The sequence below is a fragment of the Numida meleagris genome, chromosome 1 (genome assembly GCF_002078875.1).
Source record: "Numida meleagris isolate 19003 breed g44 Domestic line chromosome 1, NumMel1.0, whole genome shotgun sequence".
Taxonomy (NCBI): Eukaryota; Metazoa; Chordata; class Aves; order Galliformes; family Numididae; genus Numida; species Numida meleagris.
This window is the reverse complement of record NC_034409.1, coordinates 4,174,662-4,189,173: the sequence shown is the minus strand read 5'-3', so window position 1 is coordinate 4,189,173 and position 14,512 is coordinate 4,174,662. Positions and strand designations below refer to the sequence as shown.

General features: G+C 44.1%; 1 protein-coding gene across 1 annotated transcript in view; it reads right to left on the bottom strand.

Annotated features, from left to right (window-relative positions):
- LOC110392447 (store-operated calcium entry regulator STIMATE-like) overlaps positions 1–14,512 on the bottom strand; it is a 31,320-nt gene that overhangs the window by 4,599 nt on the left and 12,209 nt on the right. Inside the window, exons 4-7 of the mRNA XM_021384687.1 lie at positions 14,027–14,148; positions 5,947–6,059; positions 4,811–4,894; positions 2,929–3,042 (exon numbers count right to left, since the gene is read on the bottom strand). Of these exons, the coding sequence (XP_021240362.1) occupies positions 2,929–3,042; positions 4,811–4,894; positions 5,947–6,059; positions 14,027–14,148 (433 nt within the window). The remainder of the gene's footprint in view (positions 1–2,928; positions 3,043–4,810; positions 4,895–5,946; positions 6,060–14,026; positions 14,149–14,512) is intronic.

The window sequence follows — 14,512 nt, the reverse complement described above, 5'->3', positions numbered from 1 at the left end:
TCTGCAACTCACCAGAAGAGCTTTGAAACTCATGAGATGGGTAATTATTTGGTTTACATTACAGCTGTGGAGTCAGTAAGCAACATCAGTGGCAGAATAGCCAGGTCTCCTATTGCTACTCATCTGAACTGCCAAGGACAAAATCAACATTTCATAGAATAATTAAGGATGGAAAAGACAACTAACCTCATCTAGTCCAACAATCAACCCAGTCCCACTATGTCCACTAAACCATGTCCCCTCAGTGCCACATCTACCCTTTTCTTCAACACCTCTAGGGACAGCAACTCCTCCACCTCCCTGTGCAGCCTGTTCCAATGCACTATTACTCTGATAATAAGTTTTCCCTGATATCCAACCTGATGTTATTGCTGCTATTCCTAGGGTAAGTGCTGGGTACAGTTTTTTTTTAACAGGTTAAGTTCAGCCCACTCCTCTCCTTTCCTTTCTCCCCCTTCTTTCCAGAGAAACTGCAAGTTCAAGTGAAAATAATGACACTACTGGTGTGATAGGCAGAGGGTTGAAATTCAAGAAGGCAGCATGATAGGGAGCTGTTGGCGCCTGCTGCTAGACAGCGCTGATGAACCCTGATAAACCACAGGACACATTAGCCCCAGCCAGCCCTGCCCTGTACAGAGATGCTCCTCAGCTCCTTCTCTCAGACAGGTAGGCAGCAGGGAGGGAATAACAACCTGTTCACATGGGGGGAATTTAACCAAAACAAGCCCCGGAAACCCTCATTTTCTGATTTTTGAGCCTAAATTCTAGCCAGCCCAGCTGTAGCACTCAAGCATCCAACACTGTATTTAATAGCATAAAATACAAAAAGTGACAAAGCAGGAGTCTACTTCAAAGGCCAATGTAAAGAAGCAGAATTGGAATAAAGGTCACTCATGTCTTTTTCTTTAACATTCTTCCTTACCCAAATTATTTGTACAGTGCTGGACAAGAGGTAGAGGAGCATATCTGAGCAGTCCCTGCAGACAGTTCCAGGTACAAACCTATCACCGTGATAGCTAAATTGTGGTGATGGATCAGAGAGTTTCAAGATGGACAGATAGCCTGCACGTGGAAGGTTTCAGCAAAAGTTTTAATGAGAAAAGGAGCCAAGGACTCGGAGGATATGAAAAACCTTTGACAGAAAGATTCAGCCTGCAGGAGTCCATATCCACAACTTGAAACATCCTGTCTAGGTCAAGCTGTCAGAAGAGCCTTTCCAGCTTCTGGAGATTAACAGGTATCTTCCCCTTAGGTTATCACAAACTGAGCTAGAGGCCACAAAACATTTGTCCCCTCCAGTGGAGTGAGGCTGGAGACAACTCCATTTCTATTGAGATCCAGTAACTTCACTACTATCTGTGTATCTGCACTAGCCTGAAGCTTATGTTAACATCTGTGAGATTAAATGACCCAAGCTTAGATTGCAATGGGTTGGAAAAGAGCTTGTAGCTTCCGAGCTGCTCCCTAGTCAAAACAAGGAGAAACACAGTATTAGCTGAATTAAACCTCAGGAACACTCCAGCACATCCAATCAGTAAGGCAGATCTTCACCATCAGTTTTATATTTTGAGTGGAGCTAGGCTGGAGGCCTGCCCATGAAGCACCACTGTTAAACACATCAAGAAGCCAGGACTGTGCTATAGCCAGGGCAAAGTTTGTGTCTAGAGTTAATCCACCTTTATGTCCTAGATAGCAGTCCTTAGTTACAGTGTACAATTAAGACATCCTGGAACTGCTCAGCTCCTCTTTCCTCCCCAGATCAATACAGATTTCTTCAGGATGCCCCACAGCTCAGGAAACTCCCTGGGACAGATTGCTCATGTGCTCTCAGCAGCCTTGCCAAGCCTCAACTGTTTATCTGGGTGTTGGGCCAAGAAGAATGACTTATTTGTCTCACCAGTTGCTTGCATCCGCCTGCCCTTCCTGCCAGAAGGGCAGATGACATGTCCTCCTGAACCCTTAGGCCATCCCTACTGGGCAGACCATCAAGGACACCACTGAACACCACTACCTATGCATATACTACAGTACTGATAAGTAATTGGCCATCGTGCTCATTAGCACAAGAACAGAGTTACTCGGAAATAGCACTCAGAAAGCAAGAGCTATTTCTGTTCATCTTAAATTCCTCAGCTACTCCAGGAGCCAGCCTATGACTGCCAGAAGTGATTTAACCTTAACTCCTGCCAGTGAGCTGCAGGATACAATCACAGAATCTCCTGATACCTGGAGTCAGGCACTGAGCACTCAAACAAGGGCCAGGAGCCAGGGGAAGGAAGGGAATTCAATCCAGTGAATCAGGTTGTGGCTTCTGCAAAAGTCTGATGGGAAGCACAGGCAGTACCTGCCTGGCAGTCCACCTGTCATTAACGATGAGAACAAAGCCTGCTGGTACTGGAGCATTCCACTCCCACCCCACTCTCCTCAACTTCAGGAGTCTGGCTCAGATGATGCAAAACACAGCTTTCTACAGTTGAGATTGTTATTAGACTGAATAATTCAAAATACTGACAAAAAAACACCAAGATTCCCAGCTAGGCCTTGTGCTCCAAAAAAGGTAGGCTACTAATTGCAGCAAGGAAAGCAAGTTCTGAGCTAAGATCGATTACAATAAATAATGGCAAAGTTGACTGTAGTAGGGCAGATGTGCCCACCAGCTTCAGTCTGCCACTCCTGTGATCCTCCATCTCAAGATGCTGTCATCCTTTAGAACAGTATTTTAGCAGTACTTTACAGGTTGTGATACTACATCAAAGCCTCTGTTGACCTCAGCTGCAAACATGGGAAGTTATTTGGACTTCACAAGGTCACTCCCATATTCATGAAGCATCAGTCCAGGTCCATGTAACATGATGGTACATTGCATAGTTCTGGTAAAACAGCCATACCCAAGTACACAGTTTGGACTCAGAACATCTTTGGTCTTACCTGAGATTCCTCACTCCTAGCGTGTGGGGTTTCTGTGGATCCATTGATGTCCAAGGTGTCTTTCTGCTTGTATTTCCTCATGATCAAGCTGTCCACAACCCACAACATAATGGTCTTGGGGAGAAAGGAGTTTCATGAATAGACTGCAGAGACCAAAATAAGAAGTCATGCAAGCCAAGATACTTCTTCCTTCTCCTTTTGGAGCCTCTAACCTCCAAACCTGCCTACTATCTAAATTAATCCTGTGTTAAGAGTATCTCTTGGGGGTGGATGAGGCAAGTTCCTAAGGTCTCTTCCTCACAAATTCTGAAGATTCCCTTTTCACTGGAGACCAAGCGAAAACAGGTCACAATAGGCCAAGTTTCTGCCAGGATTAATCATTGAACCAATGCCATCCAATATTCACTTGTTCTGCCTGCACCAGTCACTTTAAGAACCAGTGCTTGCTTTCAAATAAGTGCACCACGGGGTGGGGTTGGGAGGAGAGGTTAGTATTCCACAGGCAGGTAAACCTATCCTTGCCAATGCTCCATCTGTTGTAAGAAGTGTGAAGAGTTCACTCCTTTTCCAGGGGAGGTCTCAATGCTAAGATCTTTTTCCTCACTTCCCAACTTGGGGTAGTAATTGAGCTGCCAGCCAAACATGGCACAGAATCAAGAGAACCAGCGAAAACAGAGCTTTTGCCAAACTAAGTTTGAGAATATCAGTGGTTTTGGGCAACCCGAACTCATTCTATATCAGCCATTTGACTAGGTAAGTTACTTAATAGTATCTTTTAACTTTGAACTACTGCTCCTCAGCCTCCATCACTACATCTTCTGCAAGAGCTTTAGCACTTGTAAGCATTCATAAAAACAAACAAATTTAAGTGACAGTAACATTACAGCTTTAAATGATGCAGTTGGACAAAGACCACGTCTGGCAGAAGGTCTACTCCTGACAATACCCAACACCTGTCAAAAGGACCTAACTCTTTTTAGACAGCACTTTGTACTCATGCTGCACTGCAAAAAAAAAAGGTACAGCATATGGTCAATCCAGTGCCCTCATACCAAATACATGTCACTACACTTGCAGAGAGATCTGTCGTGGACTTCAGCAGGACTCGTGCACCCAGGACAAGCAGATTGCTGCTCTAATGGGACTCCAGCCTCTATTTCTACTGAAAACATGCTTTTTTTGGCCACTCTAGCAGCCTTGGTGAATGTAAGCAAGAAAGAGTGATGTTTTTTTCTCTTCAAAGTTGGAATACAAATAAGATGTTTGAGATATTTGCAGCTTTGTGCTGTTTGTAGTGTCTCCTTACTTGGCATATACAAAGGATATAATTTTTTTTTCCTTCCTCAGCTACAGTACACTTCAAAAAAGCTCCCTTGATCAAGGACAGTTTTCTTGTGATGGATCATAGCAAGAAGAGGACTTTTCTGCCCTTAAAGTCCACTGAATTATCTTGTCCTTTTCACCTCTCTTCTCATACACATACTTCCTCTCCTAACTTCTACTTGCAATTTAAAGCACAGCAGGTTCCCACTGAAAAGCCATTTCTACAGGAACTTCAGCAGGCTTTGGGGCATCCTTGTGCCTGCAGCTTGCTGTTTAGAAGCAGTTCTCAGCTGATGTGTTTCAATTGTCCTCAAAAAAAAAAGTAAAGAATCAGCCACACAGCAGCTTGGACAAGGGAGCAGGAATTAGGAACAGAGCCCTTGGTAGGCAGCAGTTACAGATGTGTTTGTTAACAAGTATTTTTGCTTCCACTCCCTTTTACCTTATCCAACCACTTTAATTACTCAAGGCTGCCCCAAGTCATGTCCTGTACATTCTTCCCATTGGAAATGACCACAGTTTCCAAACCACCCCACTTTGTACTTGCAACATCACTTACATTTACAATAAGAGGCACAGCAAACATGACCAAGACGAGCTCCACCTGGGGGTCTGGGATGTAACTCAGGAGGATCTGCTGAAGCTGCAGAGAACAGAAAAAGCATTTAGAAGCATTTCTCAGATAGCTCTTTGCTGCAAACAGAATGCATTCTTAAGCTGATTATGTCCTAGGTAGGCCCTACATCCTTTTCTTTAGCCTAGCTCTTAGAGGTGGCTTTGGTTATTCCTTTAGCCCAGCTGCCAAGCATTTCATTTTCAGCAATAAGGAATGAGTACAGATAAACTTTCTGTTTAACTACTTGTGACAACAGCTGGTAGGACTGTTCTTGGCTTCTTGAGCCTAGCTGCAAAATAAAGTCAACATATTTGCACAGGCACATGCTAGATCAGTGTTCACAGCCAAGTCTAAGCACTGTAGGCTGCTGTGTTTGAAAGACAACCCCTAAATAGGAGCAGATAAATGCTCCCAGGCTGCTGCAAATAACAATACAATTAGGTCACATCAGCCTGTTGGGTTCAAGGTACCAAGTGCAAATGCACTCAATACTGGGAAGACCCTTTAATTCCTTAAATAGCTTTTATACCAGTGAATTACCCACGACACCTACCTGCCACCACATAAGTGGCTACAACTGCCAAAAGAATATTTAATTAAAACAATCCCAACAAACTAATGCCCCCCCCCCCCCCCAGTTACCATACAAAAGCATGAGGACAAGGGTGGGGCAATACTTCGGTAGGGTTAATTTGGAAAGATCTAGCAGTTTCCCTAGTTTAGGCACAAGACCACAAATGCATTGACTTGACAAGATAATGTGGAAATCCCCTGGCAGAACTGAAGCAGCTCAGGGACCAGCCCAGCCCATTTTATCCTTCCAAGAACGGAAAAGAAAGCCGAAGAAGGATAATTGTATTCCACTAGTTCATGACAAGCAGGAGAACATATCAGAAGCCAAGTTGTTATGAAAATCATGTTTCCTCAAACTTAAGTAATAGCTAATTATCACAGAGAGCTGTCAACAAGTCAAAAGGATTAAAGACCTATGATGACGTGGACCATTAACAGGGCAAAACTATCAAGAAACAAGCCACAGAAGCTGTAGGTAGGAAAAAAAATACAGCTTACAAGCCTACCTTTTTCCAACTAGGGATCAGCAGGACAAAGATAATCAGAGTCTTCTCCACAAGCATTATCAGCACGTAGAGGATACACTGGCAAACCCAAGCAGCAGCTTGTGGAGGGTCACCTGGAAGAACAACACAGTACATAGACACAGGACAAGACAGCCTTGCAGATAAGTTACCTCAGGCTTGACATGTAAGTTGATCAGCAGGACAAACTAAGTGTGCCTGTATTGAAAATCCCATGGTGTTACAAATGCTCACCAAAGAAAACAATTCTAATTAGAAGAGAAATTATGTACTGCTACACACACTTGAGGTAAAAAGTTGTGTCCCTGCTATATCTAAAGGTCCTTCCTTCTCTGAAGATCAAAACACGCCAAGAATTGAAGAAATGTCAGTAGATTTGCATCTCTTTCTAGTTGCAGCTCATTTTACACCTTTTCAAATTGATGCAAAGAAATAAGAGGAGAAATGCATAGTGCACTCCACTTCCATTTGTGGAAATTTGCTATAATACAGCAGCTGGCTTTTGTACTGCGGTTGTGCTTTTGAACTGAGCTTGACTATAAGCAAGAGAGCTATCTCACGGGACACCACCAACAGCCTTCCATTCTAGAAACCACTTTTTCCTACTCATTTGAGAGTAGATTCTGAAATGGAGATAGCAGTTCACCAGAACTCTGGTTAGAATTTCCAAAAACTCAAAGAGCCTCATACCTTTATTTCAGTTCCTATCACTGCCTATAACCATCTACATTCCTTTGTGTTCTCCACTCATAGAATCATAAAGGTTGAAAAAGACCCTTAGGATCATCCAGTCCAACCGCCTACTTACCGCCAATATTGCCCACTGAACTATGTCCCATCAGCCTGTCCCCAAAATTCAGCAAGGGAAGAAAACCACTAAAAGCTTCCTTGGCTCATGTCTCCTTCTTTGCCTTCACCTTCCTAGGTCAACTGCTCTGCTGGAGCACAAGTCCTACAAGTGTCCTATAATGCACACATTCACCTTGTGCATATGGGGAGAGACACAGTCCAGGCTCTGCCCGTGCTTACCCAGCAGCCCTCATATACTCAAGAATCACAGTTGAAAGAAGCATTCCCAATAACTTGAAGGAGATTGGCTAAACGGATGGATCTTGGTTTGGGTGACATTCTCCTCCTCTTGGGGAGAGCCTTGAATGCACAGAGCCTTGGAGAGGCATCTTTTCCTTCTCCTTCAGCCACCAATAGGCATTGCAGGTATCCAGCCTATGGTTCTGAGCTGTTTTGAGCTGAATGTATACAGGGATAAGAGGAAGAAACCCTGTTTGTACAAAGTGGCCAGTACCCCATCTAAAATTACAGATCACTGACACCGTTGTATAGAGAGTAAGCTTACATGTATGGACTCTAGTGGGCGTGGTGGTGATGGGTTGACACTTGGACTGGATGATATTAGCAGTCTTTTCCAACCTTAGTGATTCTAGGATTCTAAGCTGCTGAGACTTCTGAGCTTTCAAATGGCTCCTTACAAGTAAGCATTGCTTTAGGAACATTAGTAGCTTGGTTTGCCCCTCTTGCCAGGGTACCAGAGACTTCCTTTCTCTTCACTTTGGCAAACTTAGAGTAGTCTGTAAAGAAAAGTTTCACCCCACCGCCATTTTCCCCCCTGCCCCTTTCTGTGGAATAGTAACCTCATAGGAACAATTTAGAAAATCCCTGGCCTATTCGGACCAGAGTTTAAGACTGATAATCTTTTCTGAATTAAAATCCATTCCAAAGACAATCCCCAAAACAAAGCACTGCACAACAGATCCTCTTCTACACAAAGGTCACTCAGTACCCTGTACACTCTTAAAAATAATTAAAATGCATCACCTCCAAGTTGCTCCCCCCTGCCAAATCTTACCTGCCTAATTTCCAAAAGTTTCTGGTCACTGATTTTGATGCAAGAAGCAAAAGCTTTCAATCCTAAGCTGAATTAGGTTTTCGCTGATTGAGTGAACAAATGGTTATGTGACACTGTCTGTGCAAGAGACAGTGGCTTCATCCCTCTACTTTCTATAGCAATCCGCTAGAAAATAATCAATGCTAATTAAATATGAATGCTTCCAATGAAGTACTTACCAAGTAATAATAAAAAAGCATATTTGTGTTGCTAGCAGTGATAATGGCACTGTATCTATTACATGTGCTTGCTTCAGCCCTCTGTAAGTACCCTCCCAGCTGGTTATCGTCTTCCCAGGGCATCAAAATATCATGGGTCTGCAAAACTGAGCTGCAATATCTGGCTTAGGAAAAGAAATGCAGTACTTCCTCCTACCATCCAAATCTGAAGATAATCCCTGGCAACGTTTGCTTCCAGAGGAATTGGGCCAGAGTCTGGAATTGCATTTGTGCAAGAAATCCACTGCGAGGGGTGGATGCTCAAGCTGCTTTTGGATGGTGACAGTCAGGGAGCTCTGCCGTGCTTTTCTCAGCTCAGTGCTGCAAACGAAGCCCACACAAGCAGTTTGCAAACATTTATCCAAATCATCATGCATACCTTTGGTCACAGAAACCAGCAGCATGGGCCAGGATTTACTAAGAGTTGCTATCTGACCAAGTCCAGCACCAGGAGAATCCGCTTACCAGGGAGTGCAAAACAGGTCTGCGTGCGTGTTTGTCCTTCCTGTTATTTGTTAGCAATATACCAAAATACTTCCAAAGCCACGGCTAAGAACAGAGCCATCCAGCTCGTGTCTCCATGCCAGAGAGCTCCATGTGATCACCTTGCATTCCAGCTTTTTAATTGCCCAAGCCACAACTGAAGAGGGAAGAGAAGGAAGTGGAAGCTGTGGTTTCAAGATGCTGAGAGCCAGACCAGCAGGAGCTACACGGAGAAGGAGCTGGGACGGTTACATGCAAGTGCAACCAGCTCTGAGGATTTTGGAAAGCACACATCTGCACTCCCTGGCAGGCAGCAGCTGGATGGGTGGTCTGTGCAGCATTGTTGGCAGCCTGCAGTTAAAGGCTGGGGTCAGAGAGGTTTTACTGCTCCTGGAGCACACACAGCCTCTCCTGATGAGTTCTGGTGCCTACTCTTCTTCAACGCTGGTTGAGCCTAGTGGGGCTTTTTGCCTGATATCCCCAGATCAACTAATTCTCTCACTAGCCCCCAGGTTGTATCATCTATCAGAACTCACAGAGACAAAACAGGAAAAACAAACATACCCATGGTCTCCTTCCTGCAGCTGAACTCTTTGCCTTTTGCTCTGTGTCATCAGCTGTTGTGGTCACTCCCCCATGGGGAAACAGACTGACAGCACAGTAACCTTTTCAAGTCAGCTGTCCCATGCTGATTGCAGTGACACCTGCAGCACACTTCTCTCCAATGTCTCAGCCCTCCCCAAAAGCAGCAGCAAGCTTGAGGTACCTCCTAAATACCTGCTCCCTCACACCCTTTTGGCAACAGGTCATTACCATGCCTTATCACAAGCAGCTCTAGCTCTTAGTTCTGCATACTGCGCCCTAAACAGCCCTAACCCTCCACAGCTCAGATAGGTTTTGGCTAACAAGGCTGAGATCCAGACAGTAAGAGAAACAATCTGCTCCCTAACCCACCATGGTGCAGATTCACCCCTATCTTTAATGCCTTCTCACCTAAGCCATTTCTCCCTCACTTTCAGTCTTAAAGAAACCCCTCTTTTTCCTTACTACCTACCAGACCTCACCTTGTCAGAGGTGCCTCCACCTCTGGAGAAGATATCCAGCTTCTCACTCTGATCCTTCCTGCATTACCTAAAGCAGCAGCTGCAGATCTCCTCTGCAGTCAGAGGGCTATTAGCAACTCTTACATGTCCAGGATAAATAGCGGAAGAATTTGCAAAGAGACCTGCAGACCTACAGGTCAGATGTAGCCATCTGTTCTATCACCTTCAGCAGCCTCAAGTTGCTACTGTCTTGGAACCTTTTTCTCCTCTTAAGACTCTGAGCTTTGTTTCCAGAAGATGGGATGTTTCTGTACAGGAATCCATCCTGAACCACAGAATATCTTCATTGCCGTTACCTAGCAGGAAGATCACAGCGTGTCTCCACAGATGGCCAGATGCCACTTAATGTCTTCAGTGAACCAAGTGCTGCCCATGTCCATGGATGTGAGAGATTCTCCTGATATGGTGGTGATGGGTTGATAGTTGGACTAGATGATCTTAGATTCATTGTGGTTGGAAAGACCACTATGATTCTGCATCAAGTGTTTCCACTAGCAAGTTTGGGTGAGTGCCTCCAAGGCTGTTTCTGTCACACAAGATAGCCAACCAACAAAACCCGATCTGCTCCCTGGAGGCGGAAACTAAATCAATGCCGTCCTCTTTGCTGCAAGCAAAACTTCCCCTTCTGTGCAAGGAAGAGAACAAGCACAAGAGATCTCTGCAGAGGAGCTAGAAAAAGCCACGTCATGCTCCCTTTAAGCAGTTCCCCGCAGCAAGGACAAATCTTCGTCCAGCCTTACCTAGCAGAAAAGTAACCCAGGCACCACTCAGCTCTGTGCACTGACTCAACCTCTCCTTTTAGCTAAATGAATATCCTTTATTCAGTCTCTCATAGCAGACTTCCATTCTGATAGAAGTAAATTTAGTCTTCCTCCAAAAAGGATGCACACACTGCATTTTGCCCATTCTCCTCCAGCAGCATTGCTGGTGCTCCCATCCTATCCTACCATCAACACCACCTCCTTGACACAGACCTAGGATACCCAGTGCCTGCAGCAACCTCAGAGGCATCTCATGTGTTCTGCTTGTGCGTGGGAGCCTAACTGCTTGCAGAGCAAAAGCAGTACTGCTTGAGGTATTTGAGTTGTTAGCATACAACAGGATTAGTTTTAATCCAAGCTGTCTAATGTACCAAGCTGTCAAAGCCCACGTGTTAGTGCCAGACAACTTTATTTATGGTCTTCTTGGGACTACGCATGCACTGAGCAGGTGGGAAAATATTTAACCCATAGCCAGAGCAGAGAGTTCAGAGAAGCTGAGGAAAACAGAGTATTTGAAAGCACTGAAAGTTGTATTGGGTTAGATAGTGGGGATAGGGAAAGTCAACATGAACTCAGTGAAGAATACTTGAATTGCACCTCCAAGACAAAAGTAGCTACGTAATTATCAATGCTACATACAGAGCAAAGAAAGAAATATTGGTAAAGCATCTGAATTGCATGCTAAGGACAACACAGTCTCCTAGGTTAAAGCTATTTTCAGCAGTATTTCCTTGAGCATTACTAGCCAGCTCCCTTGGCTGCGTCAGATCATGGGAATATTTATTATGGAAATGTTGTACGCCATCACAGCAAGGCCAAGAGCAGCCTACACAGGTCCTCAGTTAAACTCAGCAGCTGGCACAGAGCACATTCTGCTATAACTAAGTTTGACCAGCGGAGTTCAGCAGGCCACTAAACAGACTGCAGAGGCCTCTAAGCAATGTGCCTTTCCATTTCCAGACAGCAAGTGAACACGAAGCACTAAACAGACTAGTTAGTGACCACAGCCATGCTCCTACACAAGTCTGCCTCCCTGAATAACTTCAAGACAAGATATCCACTTCTTCTCACCATTTCGTGATGCTGCTCTTCAGCATTTAGTTCACTCACTGCAAAATTATGTCTTAATACAAGTTGATAGAGTTTGTTTGCCTTGAAGTACTATTTTAGAAGTACTTGAATATTTGAGTTGGCACATCCGCAGCGCTGGGATGCTGCAGCCATCATGAGGTTTCCCTCCAGCAAGCTACGTATAGCCATAAGAACTGGGGAGAGGCTGAAGGGCTTGAAGTTCAGAGGCTGGAGTTTATCAATCACCATTTTCCAAAACCTACTTGAACCAGCGTAAAGACTGGATCTTTCCAGTCTTCATTCTCAGGTGCCAGGCATCTCCAGAAGAGATGGCAGCCTTTTCTGATTTACCTTCCTATGCTTAAAGGCAATCCAAAGAGCACAGAAGAGCTGCTGTGCAAAAATGGAGGAGTATAAAGGTATAGGAACTTTTGACTCTCCGCTAGCTAAAAACAGGTCATTTCTGGCCTCAGCAGCCTCTGGCTAAGAGGCAAGAGACTGATCTCAGAATGGGTGTCTCCCATTTTTTTTTTGGAAATATGAGAATAATTTATTTTAAACAGTCAGTTTTGGACAGCTGGTTGCCTGAGAGAACAGCGTAGGTTCTGTCTGCATCATGGATTTGGTGTTTTTGTGATATTCTGCCCATCTTCCTCTGCAAGACTGCAGGAGAAGCTTTTGCCCCTCAGGATAACTGAGGAAAGTAATGAAAGTCTGGTATAGCAATTAGTCCAGAAAATGAATCATGTTTCTGGAGCCTGCATCAAACCATGCAGAGTTCACCAGCATCTTCCAAACCAGTCAGGAAGTTACTTAACAGCAGAGATGAGGATAGAGTTCTGTTTCCTTAGCTCTGCAGCAGGATTGCATTGGATGTGCCATTTGACTTCTCTTTAACTTTTCCATCACGGTCATTCTGGCCAAAGACCTGCACCAAGAATGGTGCTGGGTGGATGAGAATTCATCACCAGTTCAAGAGCTAAATTCAAACAGTAGCATAAACTTCTTTTTGTTGTCGTTAACAAAACCAAGATTTCTTTGGAGGAGCAAGTTGTTTCTGTAGTCTAAGCCAGCCTTTGAGGAGGGAAACTTCAGCTCAGAAGTTCATTACTACTCCGCAAAGCTAAACCTGTCAATATGTATTAACATTTTCTTGCTTCTGTTCAGCTGCAGACGCGGCATGTGTAGCAGTGCTCTGGCATGACTGCAGTTGGGCTTTGAGTACTTACTGCTTGTAAAGGGAAAAAGCACCAATTCCTGAACAAGGAATATTTATTCCTCTGCTGTCTCACTTGAAGGCTCCCATGTTCCAAAGTCATTCAAGACTACTCTCGGGTTTTGCCACAAGCCATCTCCCAAACTCAACCATCCCCCTCCATCTTGTGCTGAAACCTATTTATGTAGGTGTAGCACTCCCTCTCTTATGCACCAAAAAAGTCTCATCTCAGATAAAGCTCCAAAGTCAGTGCTGTCTCTGCATTAATCCCACTTCAGTCCAAGTTTCATCAGCTTCTAAGAATACAAAGGAGTGAGACTACCCTTAGATTAGAGTTAATAAAATAAAGCCTTAACATTACTCGTATCAATAACATGTACTTTCCAAATAAAAAGACTGAATTCATCTTTACATTGTAAATAAATGAAACTAGCCTAAAGGGTTAAGTGCTCCCTTCACTGCAGCCAGAAAAGCTGTTCTCCTCCTTCTGAAGAGAAGTGCTACCCTCTAGTGGGGTTGCTGGAGAAAGGCTTTTTCTGAAGCATTTTCCTTCCTCAATACAGGAATTGAAGCGAAGGCTGACAAGCTTACGTACACTGTGTTTTTTAATGAAAAGCTGGTTTTAAAAGTCATCTGGGGAAAACAAAACAATACATGTCATTTGATAACGCAGCTTCGTTGCCCTGTTGATGCCTACCATAGCTCAAGACAATTGCCAGAACTGCACATTTCAAACAGAGAGACTAGAGGAAACAAAACCCCCACCAAAAGAACCCTACAAAAATCACCATGACATCCAAACACCATAGTTTGTCATATGCGTGTAGTTGAGGGATCACATAGCTCAGGACATGTTTAACCTTTCATCACCAACCTTCTGTGCCTAAACATAGCTAGGAACAGCAGTTACCGCAACTTATTGGTGTCCCAAAACATAGCATAATGAACGTTCAGGGGAGGTTCAGGTTGGATAATAGGAAAAATTTCTTCTCAGAAAGAGTGGTGAAGCATTGGAACATCCTGCCCAGGGAGGTGGTGAAATCACCACCCCTGGAGGTGTTCAACAAGAATAGATATGGCACTGAGGGGTATGACTTGGTGGTCATGGTAAGGATGGATTGATGATTGGACTAGATGATCTTAGCGCTTCCCCCCCCCCCCCCCCAGTCTTACTGATTCAATGCTGATTGTAGAAAGATAATAGAAGTAGTCCGTTCATGTTTTTGCTCCCTGACATGCCATTTTCTTCTGCGCTTTCACAGAAGAGAAGAAACAAGTCACCTTTGTGCAGAGCTGTAGACACATACCATATTCTCCGAAGACCAGGTATGTGTACTTCTGACGCTGCACAACCCAGGAGACCACCTTCACACCAAGCCAAATCAGCAGCATCCCCAGCGTGGCATCAAGGATGAAATTAATAAGGTAGCTAAGAACAGAAGAAAAGATCACTTTGTAAGGTTTCAAAATACAGGGTTCAACTGTGTTCAAGTCTATATGACACAGCTTCAGTATACTTTATATCTTCAGTGTGGAAATCCATCAAAAACCATAATCTCGAAATCCCTACTTAGTAGTCAAAGCTTTCCTTCCTTTCCATGTTACTGAATTTACCTATAGCCTAATCAGGAATTTCTCAACTTACAAGCCTAATCAGCAGTAGAAGGAGGCTACACTATCTCCCTGGCATTGCTCGTTTATTCACACAGCATTACATACTTCTTGGGTTGCGTTGCTTAAGGTTTACTCCCCCAAAAAGAGAGGATTCCATTTACAACATCTTTTATTCTTAC